Source organism: Abramis brama (genome assembly GCF_963993115.1).
Source record: "Abramis brama genome assembly, chromosome: 22".
Lineage (NCBI taxonomy): Eukaryota > Metazoa > Chordata > Actinopteri > Cypriniformes > Leuciscidae > Abramis > Abramis brama.
In genome coordinates this window covers 33,002,378-33,018,915 of record NC_139984.1, presented here as the reverse complement: position 1 = coordinate 33,018,915, position 16,538 = coordinate 33,002,378, and the positions used below count along the sequence as shown (strand labels likewise).

Here is a 16,538-nt window from a genome sequence, read left to right as displayed (position 1 = left end):
TGTCCCATGTGCAGAAAAACACCCCCAAAGCATGATGCTACCACCCCCATGCTTCACAGTAGGGATGGTGTTCTTGGGATGGTACTCATCATTCTTCTTCCTCCAAACACGTTTAGTGGAATTATGACCAAAAAGTTCTATTTTGGTCTCATCTGACCACATGACTTTCTCCCATGACTCCTCTGGATCATCCAAATGGTCATTGGCAAACTTAAGACGGGCCTTGACATGTGCTGGTTTAAGCAGGGGAACCTTCCGTGCCATGCATGATTTCAAACCATGACGTCTTAGTGTATTACCAACAGTAACCTTGGAAACGGTGGTCCCAGCTCTTTTCAGGTCATTGACCAGCTCCTCCCGTGTAGTTCTGGGCTGATTTCTCACCTTTCTTAGGATCATTGAGACCCCACGAGGTGAGATCTTGCATGGAGCCCCAGTCCGAGGGAGATTGACAGTCATGTTTAGCTTCTTCCATTTTCTAATGATTGCTCCAACAGTGGACCTTTTTTCACCAAGCTGCTTGGCAATTTCCCCGTAGCCCTTTCCAGCCTTGTGGAGGTGTACAATTTTGTCTCTAGTGTCTTTGGACAGCTCTTTGGTCTTGGCCATGTTAGTAGTTGGATTCTTACTGATTGTATGGGGTGGACAGGTGTCTTTATGCAGCTAACGACCTCAAACAGGTGCATCTAATTTAGGATAATAAATGGAGTGGAGGTGGACATTTTAAAGGCAGACTAATAGGTCTTTTTTTTGAGGGTCAGAATTCTAGCTGATAGACAGGTGTTCAAATACTTATTTGCAGCTGTATCATACAAATAAATAGTTAAAAAATCATATATTGTGATTTCTGGATTTTTTTTTTAGATTATATCTCTCACAGTGGACATGCACCTACGATGACAATTTCAGACCCCTCCATGATTTCCAAGTGGGAGAACTTGCAAAATAGCAGGGTGTTCAAATACTTATTTTCTTAAGTTCTTAAGTTATAATGACATAAAATGTTGAAATTATGATATGCTATGTTAAAATTACTAAATAAAATTTGAAATTGACAAATTCTAATTATGACTTAAAAAGTTTAAATTATGACTAAGTTAAAATTATAAAATAAAATTTGAAATTGGCTTAAATTCTAATTATGACAAAAAGTTGAATATATGACATACTAAATTAAAATTATGAAATAAAATTTGAAATTGACTTAAATTCTAATTATGACATAAAAAGTTTAAATTATGACATAGCAAGACTAAATTACGAAATAAAATTCAAAATCGACTCATAAAGTTATAATTATGACATAAAAAGTTGAAAATTTGCCATACTAATTTAAAGTTACTAAATAAAATTCGAAATCAACTTATAAAGTTATAATTATGACCTAAAAAGTTGAAATTATGACATACTAAGTTAAAATTATGAAATAAAATTTGAAATTGGCAAATTCTAATTATGACAAAGTTGAAATTATGACATTCTAAGTTAACATTACAAAATACATTTATTTATTTTAATTCTAATTATGACAAAAGGTTGAAAATATGCCATACTAAATTACAATTACGCAATAAAATAAAAAATCAACTAATAAAGTTATAATTATGACCTAAAAAGCTAAAATTATGACATACTAAGTTAAAATTATGAAATAAAATCTGAAATTGGCTAAATTTCTAATTATAACAAAAAGTTGAAATTGAAATACTGTTGAAATTACAAAACTAAATTTTTAATTGACTTAAATTCTTAAAAATTATGATACTATAGATCAGGGTTCACCAATCTCGGTCCTGGAGGGCCGCTGTCCTGCAGAGTTTAGCTCCAACCCCAATTAAACACACCTGAACCAGCTAATCAAGGTCTCACTAGGCATACTAGAAACTTTCAAACAGGTGTGTTGGAGCTGGTTGGAGCTAAACTCTGCAGGACAGCGGCTCTCCAGGACCGACATTGGTGAACCCTGCTATAGATAAATAGTATCATAATTGAGCGCCTGACCTGAGCGAAGGAGGTCTGCGGGTTGAGCATCAGGTTCCGGAAGGTTCTCTTGAGGACCCAGTTGAACTGGTGGAAGAAGGACGTGTTGTAGGTGATGGTTCTGGTTTTGGTTTTGACCCGAATGCTGTTCTGCTGACCCTGAACGATGCGCTCCAGTTCACCTTTGGTGTGTTTGAAGCTGGAGCTATTCCTGTATTCCTCCACTAAACGATCCTCGATGCCCTTCAGAGACGAGCTCAGCTGATCCTGGTCCAGTTCTGGCATTCACATGCATGTAGAGACTCATCAATCATTCAATTTTAAATTGACATAAATTCTAATTATGACATAAAAAGTTGAAAATGTTGACATATGACTTATGTTTGACTGTCATAATATGTCATAATCTCGTCTTTGTCTCGTAATTATGACTTGGTATGTCTCAAGTTCAGAGACGAACTCAGCTGATCCTGGTCCAGTTCTGACATTCACACACACATGATCCTGCACTTTATTCCTTCACTTAAACTATTACAAATGTGTTACTAAAGGCTTAAAAAAAACACATTATAAATGTTACATGGAAAACTTCAACAAAATATTGCCTGGGCAAATAACTGAAATAAATATATACAGTTTATATTAGGTTTAAGATATATTAAGTCTTAATATACTAAAACTGAAATAAAAATAAATTAAAGCTAAATAGGAATACTTAAAGACTAATACAAATTACAAAAAAATATAAGAAAGTTAATAGAATTTAAACTACTAATAAAATGAAAAATAAAAATTACGGGAAAAAAAAATGTTCTCATGATATTTCTGAAGGATAAATATTATATAGTAGTACATATTAATTCAAATTAATTAGTTAAAATAAGCTAAATGTTAAACATATTAAAATCTGCATATTTGTGATATTTATCCCTGAGGGCTTTTTCCCCCCGTACTCTTATTAAATGTGTGCTTCAACTTTCATTACAAAATCTTCAATTTGATCAATTAATGTACGAATAAAATTACAAAAATAAAAAATACTTTTCTCATGATATTTATGAATGATGTATTTTATATAGTAGTCAGTATTTATTCAAATTCCACTATGGTAATTTATATCCACTGTGGTAATTTATATCACTCCAGTTTCTGTAGATATTATATGAATGGGCGGTTCTTAACTAAAAAAAATCAGCAAAGTGGCCGTTATACAGCGAGACTGCAGACACACAGAAGGGTGTGTGTGTGTGTGTGTGCGTGTGCATGTGTGTGTGTGTCTGTCGTACCCTCACTGTTGTGTAACTTGTTGAGTGTGACAGCTGTTGAGTCTCCATTGATGACATCCAGGAAGAAATCAGCAGGGTTGTTATGAGGTTCACAGGTGTATCCTAAAACACAAACAGAAGACATGAAGAGTGTGTGTGTGTGTGTGTGTATGTGGGTATGTGTGTGAGAGAGTCTGTGTGTGTGTGTGTGTGTTCTCACCGATCTCACTGAAGTACTGCAGGGCGTCCTGAGCCGGCCCGTGATACACCATCCTTCCTCCCACCAGGAGCGTCAGGCTGTCGAACAGGCGGTAGATCGAGTAGCGCGGCTGATGGATGGAGAGGATGATGGTGCGACCGCTGCGAGCCATTCTGAACACACACACACACGCACGCTTAAAAGACAGAATGTCTGTTTATGTTCATCTCAAAACACACACACTTACTCTCACACACACACACACACACACACACAAATGATTTTATATTTATTACATTACACAACCAAGAGTGCTGTTTTCTGAATGCCATCATGATTGAAAATGACACTGAATTCATACAACGGTTAAAAAAATGTTAATATTAGGTCACTTACATTTTAGACACAACATTGACTGTTTTTGTTCTGTTTCAGCAGCAAAAAAAGTTCCAAACAAACATCACAGCAGAACCATATTGCATCTCCTGTGTTTCATTACTGAATATTCAGTGCTTTAAACTTACTCTAACAACAAAATTAACAATTCTTCTGACTCTTGCATGCTTTTCAAAATCTTCTCCTCTTTTGCCACATTCTTCATAAATAAAACAACCACCATCAATGGCCGATTTACCACACCACAAACTGACATCTAGCTACTGGAGTGCCTCAGGGCTCAGTGCTGGGACCGCTTCTCTTCTCCATCTACATGTCATCACTAGAGCTGTCATTCAGAACATGGTTTATCCCATCACTGTTATCATCTAGCTACTGGAGTGCCTCAGGGCTCAGTGCTGGGACCACTTCTCTTCTCCATCTACATGTCATCACTAGAGCTGTCATTCAGAACATGGTTTATCCCATCACTGTTATCATCTAGCTACTGGAGTGCCTCAGGGCTCAGTGCTGGGACCACTTCTCTTCTCCATCTACATGTCATCACTAGGATCTCTCATTCAGAAACATGGTTTTTCCCATCACTGCTACGCTGATGACATGCAACCTCTCATTCCAGCCAGAGGATCCAACGGTAGCTGCTCACATTTATAACAGACATTTCTGGCTGGATGAAGAACCATCACCTTCAACTAAACCTTGTGAAGACAGAACTGCTTGTGGTCCCGGCCAACCGATCACTTCATCACAACTTCTCCATTCAGCTGCAGGTTCATCATCCATAACTCCATCCAGGTCAGTCAGGAACCTTGGAGTTTTGATTGATGATCAGTTGAACTTCACAGACCACACTGCTAGAACTGCCCGGTCCTGCAGATTTGCCTTAACATTAGGAGGATCAGGCCCTTCGTATTGGAGCTACACAACTCCTTGTCCAAGCGCTTGATCCAGAATGCTGCAGCAAGAGTGGTCTTTATTGGGCCGAAGAGAGAAACACGTCACTCTTCTCCTCACTAAATTGCACTGGTTGACAGTGCCGCTCGCATCAAATTCAAGTCACTGACGTTTGGATACAGAACAACCACTGGCTCTGCTGCCTTTTACCTAAACTCATTACTTCAGAATCACGTGTCCTCCAGAAGCTTGTGTTCTGTAGGTGAACGTCGTCTTGTGGTGCCATCTCAAAGAGGCACAAAATCTCTTTCTCTGACCTTTACCTGGACTGTTCACTGCTGGAGGAATGATCGAACTCAACCCGAGCTGCTCAGTCCATAGCCATTTTCAAGAAACAGCCGAAGACGCATCTTTTTCGGCAACACTTCATCCATTAATACTAACACTCTCTCTTCTATATCTATTTATAAAAATAAAAAAAGTACATGAAGTAAATATACTGCGTTACACTAAACTGGGAAGGGTCTTAGCACTTACATATTGGGTCCTATTGTTAGTTTAACGGCTTCTATTGTTCGTAAGTCGCTTTGGATAAAAGCATCTGCTAAACGAATAATTGTAAATGTAAACGAATCATTTGAGTCACAGATTCAATGACTCATTCATAAACAACTGCCTCATTCTTCAATGAATCAGTTGTTTGAATGAATGACTCAATGACTCACTCATTAAGACGGTCACCTGCCGCCACCTACTGGTGGTTTAGTTTTTATGTTTAAAAGTATCATTCTTCCCCCAACATTTCTTATTTGTTAGGGTTAGTTTGTAAGTGTGTGTGTGAGTGTGTGTGTGTGTGTGTGTGCGTTAGGGTGACCACCCGTCCCGCTTTGCGTTGTACCGCACAGCATTTTTCACCCCTTGTCCCGCACGTCGCATATTGAGTAAATGTCCCGCATTTTCATCAGTCTATTAGTTTTTATTATCATATCAAAACGTGCATGCGTTCTTTTGCCTTTTTAAGAAAGCATTTTATTTATTCTTTTTGCGGCGTAGTTTTCACCTATATTTAACAGCGCTTCGTCAGAAGTACAAATACAACAGCCGTTTTTTAAATCCTATCCAATGGTTGAAAAGAAAGGAGTAAACGTGGTCACTAGTAGGTTGTGACAGCTGTCAATCAAAATGTGGACCGGTGATTCGTTCCATGTGTTCCCTGTCAGAAAACAAATGGATAATTCGGCCAATTAAAATTAACTTAATTGTTAAATAACTAAATAATTAATAATTAATAAAAAATGTAAATATGAAATTTTTTGGTTTAATATATTCTTAATATATAAGACTGTCAATGATCTAATTTCATGTTGTTTTATATTTTATTTGTTCATTGTTTATTTTTTTGGATTTTAATTGGACTTGGTCAGAACTGTTTCAAAAATAGTGATCTGCATGATTCCTGTTGCCTTTGGGCTCAGTGATGTTTGAATTTTAATGAAATGTCAAATAAAGACATGTTATGTTACATTGAGATGTAATGGTGTTTTCTGAAGAACAAAGTATTTTTATCAGCTGAAAGGCAGAATACAAATTATGAACATTATATCACAGTTTCAGGTTATGTTTTAGTGTTGGTAACATATCCCACATTGTCCCACACAAACTTAGAATCATCACACATTTGGTTTGTTTGATGGCGGTCACCCTAGTGTGCGTGTGAGTGTGCATGTGTGTGAATGATTGTGTGTGTGTGTGTGTGTGTGTGTGTGTGTGTGTGTGTGTGTGTGTGTGTGTGTGTAAGTAAACACACTTCTTCAGAAGCATGAGGACAGAGTTGGCAGTGCTGGCGTCGAGGCCTGTTGTCGGTTCGTCCAGGAAAAGCACAGATGGATCGATGATCAACTCCATGCCGATGTTCGTCCTCTTCCTCTCTCCTCCCGAAACTCCACGAATCAGCTGCGTGCCCACCTGTGAACCAGCCAATCAGAGCAGCCGGGAGTCAAAGCCATATTTTAGTGCTTAATGATTATAACTCCTGAAGTGTGTGTTGTGTGTTACCCGTGAATCTGCCACTTTGCTCAAGCCGAGCTCCTGGATGAGTCTCTCCACCTTTTCATCTTTCTCTCGTTGTCTGATCGTCCTCGGGAGCCGTAAAGCGGCTGAGAAACGCAGATTCTCCCGCACAGTCAGCGTCCCCATGACCACATCATCCTGACACACACACACACACACGCTATCAGTGTTTATACCGTGACTGAGCACTTTCTGAACACGCACACTTTGAGACGGAAGAAGAATGTCTCGTGACACGGCTGGCGTGATTTGAGATTAGATTAAAGAGTTATTAGATTTAGAGGAATTCAGACTCCAGAAGAAAACAGAACTTATAGTAACTCTACTACACCATACTTACACTCTTAAACATATTTAGGATACACTTTATTTTAAGGTGTCATTGTTCTAGTGTAATTATATATTTAAGTACTGTGTAATATTAAGCAACTACATGTACTTACTATAGGGTTAGGGTTATGATTAGGGTTTGGTTGAGGGTTAGTTGCATGTAATTATGCATCATTTACTGTTATTACTATTTACAATATGGTAAAGCTGCTGCTTTAAAGCATTCTATTGTAAGTTCCTCTGCAGTCAATAATCTAATTCCTTAAAACTCATCTTTGATACTCAAAATGACATATTTAAACGTTTTTCCCAGTGAAAATAATTTCTTTTTTGTTTGTTTATTTGAGTGTATCCTGACATCGCTGTTTCGGAATGTTTTATACAAATACATTTGAACTTTTAAACTTCTTCATGCCTTAAAATATCTTGAATGTAACTCGACACCCTTGCCTCATTTAGTATGCGCGGACTCATGAATATGCAAATGAGCCCCGCCTCCACTCACTCACAGCAGCTCGGATTACCTGATTCACTCGCTCAACTTTACTCTAGTAAACGCTACACGATGTTTAATATTTTGTTTGGTTTAATTCAGTCATATATGTTTGAACCAGAAACTGATTCAGAAGATTAAGATTAAGAGCGAATTCTACAGGTTTGTCTACAAGTCGAGAGCATGACATTAATTAATATGATTAGCCTTTTGCTTGAATACATTATTGAACAGCTAATAATGTGTTGCTAATGTCACACAAAACATGTTCCTGTTCACTATCTCCGCCCTCTCATTAACGGGTTTGGTCACATGATTGTGACGGTTCTAAGAATATGCAAATGAGCCCCGCCTCCACTCACTCACTCAGCTCAGAGATCCACTGGTTGATGATCACACGTTGATCTGATTGGTTACAAGGTAGTTTGTGACGTCAGAAACACCAGCGATTTCAAAGCGTGTTTTTGAGACTGTCTTTGGTTCACTGCAGTTTTAAGGAGAAAATACTCAGCAATGGAGTCGACTTATGAATTTACACATGGTTTGTCTTAAAGCATATTAAAAACACTACAAATAAACACCCAGACAGCAAATTAGTGTCGACCCAGATCCAGCCCACATCTGGTACGCGTTAAATCCACATGTTGCTGTCTGGGCAACATTCAAAACTTTAAAGGTTCTTCAATGCCAATAAAGAACCTTTATTTTTAAGTGTGTATGGAAGGAAAACAAACTAAACTGCTCGAAAGTTTCACCCCTACTACTCTAATCTTAGTCAGCAATCTCACAAATCCCTTAGTCACGACACGTGTTGTACAGAAAAACGAGTTCAACTTCATCTTTTAAATGCTGAAGTCAGTTTTAGAGTCAAGCATGAGTGTTAAAGTGGAGCGTTTGTGCTTCAGACATGAATTATTCCTCAAATCTCTGCTGCTACTTCACTAAGTGTTTGTGCTCACAGTTTATGAACCTATTTTTGTCTTGTTTCAAGTCCAAAGATTTCTTAAATCAAGATGCATTTACTAGATGAGTAAAATGACATAAGATATTAAGTCTTGTTTTCAAAATTAATCAAAATGAAGTGAGTTGATGCTTAAAAAAAGCAAAATGATCTGCCAATGGGGTCAGAAAAATAATCTTAATTCAAACAGAAACAACATTATTTTTCTGATAATTTTGCTAGTTTTAAGCAAAAACTCAACTCAAAAACTTCCCCAGAAAACAAGACTAAATATCTTATGTCATTTTACTACTTTAGTAAATGCATCTTGATTTAATGCATCTGCTTGATTTTGGAAACAAGACAAAAATACTAAGTAAGAAATGTATTTTTTTGCAGTGAACTGCATTGATTTGTTTGTAAAAGTGTTTCTACCTGCACTACATATCCCGACAGACACTTGAAGTTGGGTGGTTGAGGCGCTCCGTCTATAAGAACCTCTCCGGAAAGACCAGCGGGATCCTTACGAGCCGCCAGAACATCCAGGAACCTTCATGAAAACATTTAAACAACACCAGGGTCACGTCTTGTCTAGTCTTGTATATTTAAGCCCTCATGTTTGCCATGTGTGTTTGTCAAGTATTGTTTGTGTAACCACTGTTGGTAAGCGTTCTATTCTTGTCCATGTTTTGAGTTCATGCCATGCTATTGTTTTACACGGCAAAAAATGCTTTTCTAATCAGTATTTTTGTCTTGTTTCCAGTCCAAATATCAACAAAAATATTTTTAAATCAAGATGTATTTACTAGATGAGTAAAATGACAGTATATACACTAGATTTTTTTACTTTCTGTTAAGAAATTAATACTTTTATTCAGCAAAGAGACAGATAGACAGATCTTACGATGATTTCCCGCTCCCGGTCGCTCCTAATATGGCATTCAGTCCCGGCTTCATGATGCCACTGGAGAAAATAACATACAGAATTACGTAATAATTATCATCACCTCGTTTTCTTCTTCATCATCATTATATAATTAAATAAAACCAAATATAAAGCCAAACACACACGGGATTCTGATTGGATGAGCCACATTCAAAGCTATCGTGAAATGCAGTTTCTTTTTGGGAGACCAGAATATTTTAATATTAAAGGGGTGGTATAATGCCCTTTTCACAAGATATAAAATAAGTCTCTGATGTCCCCAGAGTGTGTGTGAAAGTTTTAGCTCAAAATACCCCACAGATAATTTTATATAGCATGTTAAAGTTGTCACTTTTTGAGGGTGAGCAAAAACGCACCGTTTTTGTGTGTCTGTCCCTTTAAATGCAAATGAGCTTCAAGAGCTGGTTATTAGCAGCTTCGATTACCTCACACACACGCTGCACTGAAAAATTAAAAAACGTTTAGCCTTTTATGTTCAAACTGGAGTCAGAAAGATGGAGAGACTCAAGAAGAAGTGACAACATGTAGACAACATTTCTGAATGGTTAGTTAATGAATTTATGTAGCTTATGTAATGTGTTCAGGGGGCGGGGTTTATGTAAATTTGAGGGTTGGTGATGTCACCCGGGAGGAATGTTGTGTAGTCTCTACCAGCCGTTTGTTGTAGTCCTTAAAAAGCGATTTCTGTAAAAGTAAATATCTCCCTTTGCTTTGAACTTTGAGCGTTGTAACTTTGCAGATGTTGTTTATGATCAAACAGCAACATTACACACTAACTAAAGTTAGAAAAGTGAAATCATAATCAACCACCCCTTTAATATTTTAATCTACTACTGTATATCAAGCACTAGCATGCTGTAAATCACTTACAAACATCGGATGAATATAACGAGTCATGATGAATATTCCCTCCTATTCCTCAGAGTTATTGGAGGAAACGCCCAGACCTGACGAGCGCACGTCTCTGATTGGCACAGATTATATCATTTCATAAGTTCAGATGAGGAAATAAACATCAGCACTTATACAACCAGCTCAAACACACACACACACACACACGCACACACGGGTTAATGATCACACTCGGATGAGCTGACAGCAAACACAGGAATCCTGTACAAGGGTCGAACACAAGAATACTGGCAAAACAATGTTACACTGGAAAAGACTAAAAAGAGTATTTTAAATGACTAAATTTAAGTTAAATGATCTTATTAAGTATTCAAAAATAACATTTTGAAAAAGTACGATTAATAATGTAAAATTCTGAAATTCTAAGATTATAGTTTTCTGCATTGTTATTGAAAATTTTAGGGGGTAAAAAACTAAAATAAAATGCAATTTAAAAGTGCTAAAAATACGCTTCATTTCAATTCTCATTTTCCAAAGAAATGTATTAACGCTTTGCTCTTGGCGTGTAAAACGACTGCGAGTGACTCTGTCAGATGTGGAGAGTGAAAACCAGTGTTTTGGGAAGAGAAATGAAGATTATTGAAGACCTGTTACGTGATTTCTATTCTGTGACTCTTATCTGACGGCTCTGGGTCAAGGGTCAAGGTCTGATGGCCGAAGCAAACCCTTCAAACTCTGAAATAAAGCTGCGTTTAGTTCGAGCAAGTCTTGTGTTTTCCGCTCTCGCCGTGTGAAAGTTCAGCGCTATTGTTCAGCCGAGACTTTCATGTCGGACAATGACCTGGACACAGCGGGGTGTGAACACGTAACACCGATCATCAGGTTATGAAAGCAAGTGTGTGTGTTCGGTAAACATGCACATGTGTAAAGTGTGTGTGTGCTCATTACAGGGTGTGTGTGTGTGTGCTTGTATAACAGTGCTGTTTCTACACTGCAACAAATGCTTTTCTTACTCAGTATTTTTGTCTTGTTTCCAGTCCAAATATCAAACATTCTTAAATCAAGATGCATTTACTAGAGGAGTAAAATGATATAAGATATTATGTCCTGTTTTCTGGGGGAATTAATCAAAATGAAGTGAGTTGATGCTTAAAAAAAGCAAAATGATCTGCCAATGGGGTCAGAAAAATAATCTTAATTTAAACAGAAACAACATTATTTTTCTCCCCATTGGCAGATCATTTTGCTTTTTTTAAGCATCAACTCACTTCATTTTGATTAATTCCCCCAGAAAACAGGACATAATATCTTATAGCATTTTACTTTTTTGGCAAATGCATCTTGATTTAATTTTTTTTTTTAGATATTTGGACTGGAAACAAGTCAAAAACACTGAGTAAGAAAAGCATTTGTGCAGTGTACTCAAGCACATGTGTTTCTGAGTGGAAGTTTCGCTGGAGTTGGTTGAAACATCTCCATACTTCCTTCCTGCAATTCACACAAGCCCTCCCTGGTGGTTTCCTCAATCACACAATCGCACAATCACTCGGCGCATGTTACCCCGCATCACGTCCACATGTTCTCAGACCCACGACCTCTGAGAGGATCAAATCCAGGAGTGAACACACAAGAATAACCAACACTACCACCACATTCATTCATTCATTCATTTGTTCATTCGTTCATGCAAGGGCCGAACGTGCCTCTGTTCACATCGACTCGGTTTCTCAGAGGGTACAGGAGAAGAAAAGCGAGGGAGAAAACAAGTCTGAACAAGAGATCTGCTGGTCACCAGACGCACACAAACCTGAACTGAACATCTTTAAAGGGACACGTCAAATCAAACTCAGAATGAAGCAGATTCTGTGTCAACTACAGTATAAATCACGGCTAACATCATTAATCGTCTCACATTTGATGAAGTTTGCATAAATGATGATGTTAATTTTTATGTTTGTTACTGTGAAGCAGCTTTGAAACTATTTCAATTGTATAAAGTGCTATAGAAATAAAGGTGACTTGACTTAAAAGGGTGGTTGATTATGAATTCACTTTTCTAACTGTAGTTAGTGTGTAATGTTGCTGTTTGAGCATAAACAACATCTGCAAAGTTACAACGCTCAAAGTTCAAAGCAAAGGGAGATATTTGCTTTCACAGAAATCACTTTTTAAGGACTACAACAAACGGCTGGTAGAGACTACACCACATTCCTCCCGGGTTAGTGACATCACCAACCCTAAAATTGACATAAACCCCGCCCCCGGAACACGATTTATAGATTATCATGACAGAATATGCTAATCAATGACTAGAAGATAACTACACATCAGCTTCATAAATTCCTCAACTAACCATTCAGAAATGTCCTGTTGCTTCTACATGTTGTCACTTCTTCTTGAGTCTCTCTATCATTGTCCAACTTTTTGGTCAAAGTTTTTGATATTTTCAGTGTGTGTGTGTGTGTGTGTGAAGTAAAAGGACACAAGCTCTTGAAGCTCCGCCCCCTGTGCCGGGAGCAGCAGCTCATTTGCATTTAAAGGGACAGACACACATAAACGGCACGTTTTTGCTCACCCTCAAAAAGTGACAATTTTAACATGCTATATAAACATATCTGTGGGGTATTTTGAGCTAAAACTTCACACACACACTCTGGAGACATCAGAGACTTATTTTACATCTTGTGAAAAGGGCATTATACCACCCCTTTAACATGGAAAACTAGTATTACTATAAAAACATAACTTAACAAAATAGATACAAAAAAACGTATGCAAAAACATACAAAAATAAACATAAAAACAGAGAATAACACATAAAAACATACATACAAAAAACAAGAACATAAATACAAAAACATACCAAAAAAATACAAGCATGCATGCAACATACAAAAAATAAAAACATGTATACAAAAACACCCATAAAAGCATGCATATAAAATAGGGGTGTAACAATATATCGCAATACAAAAATGCAACAATATATATTGTGGATAGTGACAAGATGCTACAGTGTTAGAAAAAAATCAAGTTTTCAGAGTTTTAGTGTCAGTACTACATTAAACTCCTATATATAGTGTTGAATATAATGTATAATAATGCACTGGGGGAATATTAGTGTGTCCTGATAATGCCAAATTACCAAGAAATAGTGTCCTACATTATTTTAAATATGTACAAGCATATTCATCTAAAATAATTCAGTATTTTCAGCTTCAGAATCATGAATATTGTTATTATGATGTCTCTATTGTCCTGTGTGTTGGGTTTCAGCACCAAGTCCACGAATATTCATTTACACACACAGTGTAATATCAAATTTAGCATTTTAATCAACTGTTTTTTTGTTAATCTTTTATCATAAGTATTGGAGTATCGCAATAATATCGTATCGTGAGTTCAGTATCGTGATATGTATCGAATCGTGACATGAGGGTCTCGCTACACTCCTAATATAAAAACATAAAAAATAAAAGCATGCATAAACAAACATACAAAAAAACATGCATACAAAAAAACAAAACATGCATACAAACACATACAAAAAAACATGCATACAAAAATACAAAAAAAAACATGCATACAAAAATAAAAAAACATGCATACAAAACACAAAAACATGCATACAAAACACAAAAACATGCATACAAAACACAAAAAAAAACAAAAAAACCCCACAAAATTCATGCATCATCTTTGCACCATTGTAACTCCACACTACTTTTATGCAAAGTTTGAGTTTCAGTGCAAAACATACTGTGGTTTAAAGCTGGAACATATCCACCACCGGTATTTGAATGTTACTGTAAGGTAAGCTATTGCCATAATACAGTCTCGTATAATAATCAGCGGTATTTTGATATATCTACCAGGAGCTGAAATTCATAAACAATGGTGTTTATATGGTGCTTTCAAAGATACCATGGTATATTTTATTTGCACACCATTTGAATTTGTATATTCCCTTCCATTTAAATACAATGGAACATAAATATGGTATATTAATGCAATATTTTGGTAACACTTTATTTTGATGGTCCCTTTTGAACACTCTGTTGAATATAAGTAACTTTGCAGCTACATGTCAGCTCTACTAATACTCAATTAATACTCTACTAATACTCTACTGAGAGTTAGTGGACATGTAAGTGCAGTGTTACTTATAGTCAACAGAATGTGTTAAAGGGACCATCAAAATAAAGTGAAACCAATATTTTTACATCAAAAGATGCAAATGTTTGGAAAGGATTCATTTTATTAAGGAAAGGAAAGAGCATGTTTTTATGAGCATTGAGTCATTTACTAATTTGATGGACAAATCTGCGGATTGTGTTGCTGTAATATTTTTACTCAGATGTCTTCTTTTGTTGTTGTCATTGTGTGTTTGTTTTATTTTTCCAAATTTGTTCAATTGTTTGTTGTATTGTCCCTGATATGTTGGTGTGTAACCACCTGATGTAAGCAATATCTGTATTATAAAAAAAAGAATAATAAAAAAAGAAGATGCAAATGTGAAAAGCGTAAAGACTCACTTGAGGTCGATGAGGATGTTCTTGCGCGTGCTCTTCCTCTTGCAGAGGAAACCACTCTTCATCTTCACGTTATAGTTGATGTCGTGAAAGCTCACGGTCGCTCCTCGCCGGGACGCTGAAGAAGACATGCTGGTGGACACCTGAGTTCGGGACACATGATTCTCCAGATCCGTGACGCTGGTCATCTGAACAACCGTATCTGCCATCGCGAACCCTGAGGAACAGCAGAGGAACAGCAGAGGAACATCAGAGGAACATCTGAGGAACAGCAGAGGAACAGCAGAGGAACATCAGCTTGATCTGGAGCTTTAATGAAGAACAGCAGCTTCACACTGCAAAACATGCTTTTCTTACTTAGTATTTTTGTCGTGTTTCAAGTCCAAATATCAAACATTTCTTAAATCAAGATGCATTTACTAAAATGGTAAAATGACATAAGATATTATGTCCTGTTTTCTGTGGAAATAAATAAAAATTGTTGTAAGCAAAATGATCTGCCAATTGGGTCAGAAAAATAATGTTGTTTCTGTTTGAATTAAGATTATTTTTCTGACCCCACTGGTAGATAATTTTGCTTTTTTTAAGCATCAACTCACTTAATTTTGATTAATTCCCCCAGAAAACAAGACATAATATCTTATGTCATTTTACTCATCTAGTAAATGCATCTTGATTTAAGAATTTTTAGATATTTGGACTGGAAACAAGACAAAAATACTGAGTAAGAAAAGCATGTTTGCAGTGAATGCAAGGAAATTCAAGTTTATTTATATAGCATATTTCATACACAATGGAAATTCAAAGTGCTTTACATAGAAAGGAATTCAAATAATCACAAAACACTTTACAATAAGGTTCATTAGCTAACATTTTCCCATGGTGATTGTCTGTGGTGTTCTTTCGTCATTTCAGATTCTCAACAAACCTGATCAACTCATCGCCATATTCATGCATTCATGATATTTTAATGCTACTGTTATTGACACTTAAAAAATACCCAGGTAGCCTATTGCCGTCATATGGTAATTAAATCTGCTATTCATTAACCAATGCTAAGATTCTTTCAAAAATACCATGTTTTTGACACTCACCAAATGAGTGATGATATTTTTGAAAAAGCCCTACATGGCATTTAAACACCAACATTAATATGGTAAATAATACTGTTTGAGTACGGTTTTTGAGCACCAATGTTATTTTTTTTTAAATGCCTTACTAATTAGGCTTCCGAATATGCTAATCAAACTTATTCTGTCATAAATATAAAATATAAATAGAACATATAAATATAAAAACAGCGCTAATGTTTCTTATTATGATGAGCAAAAGCACTACTTACTTCATTTCTCATCATGTTCATTCATATCTAAGCAAAACATATGCAAAACTTTGTTGAAATATCCCTCCGAGCTTCACAAATCAATACAGACCTGAACAATCGAGATCGTTTTTATCCGAATACCGGAAAAATACCGATTAATCATCGATTCCGTGGTTGAGAGAAGCCGCAGTCACACACACACACACACACACTCACCTGAAGAGGAGCCTACCGCTGCTCACGCGAGCACGTCTGGTTTTATGCGAGGAGTGTGTGTGCGCGTGCGCGTGCGCGCCCCTTGTAAATATGAGTGTGGT

The 16,538-nt window shown here is 36.7% G+C and overlaps 1 protein-coding gene across 4 annotated transcripts in view; it reads right to left on the bottom strand.

The window, feature by feature from the left end:
- abcg2a (ATP-binding cassette, sub-family G (WHITE), member 2a) overlaps positions 1 to 16,498 on the bottom strand; it is a 25,124-nt gene extending 8,626 nt beyond the window's left edge. The window contains exons 1-9 of one of the 4 annotated variants that reach the window (XM_084099317.1): positions 16,438 to 16,498; positions 14,901 to 15,114; positions 9,472 to 9,531; positions 9,003 to 9,117; positions 6,790 to 6,942; positions 6,542 to 6,699; positions 3,466 to 3,617; positions 3,267 to 3,368; positions 2,002 to 2,258 (exon numbers count right to left, since the gene is read on the bottom strand). In XM_084099317.1, coding sequence (XP_083955443.1) covers positions 2,002 to 2,258; positions 3,267 to 3,368; positions 3,466 to 3,617; positions 6,542 to 6,699; positions 6,790 to 6,942; positions 9,003 to 9,117; positions 9,472 to 9,531; positions 14,901 to 15,106 — 1,203 coding nt within the window. In that variant the 5' untranslated portion in view covers positions 15,107 to 15,114; positions 16,438 to 16,498. Of the gene's footprint in view, positions 1 to 2,001; positions 2,259 to 3,266; positions 3,369 to 3,465; positions 3,618 to 6,541; positions 6,700 to 6,789; positions 6,943 to 9,002; positions 9,118 to 9,471; positions 9,532 to 10,383; positions 10,565 to 14,900; positions 15,159 to 16,239; positions 16,260 to 16,330 lie in introns of those variants that run through there. The other 3 variants (XM_084099318.1, XM_084099316.1, XM_084099319.1) reach the window with 3 other exon arrangements.
- Positions 16,499 to 16,538: the final 40 nt, after the last annotated feature.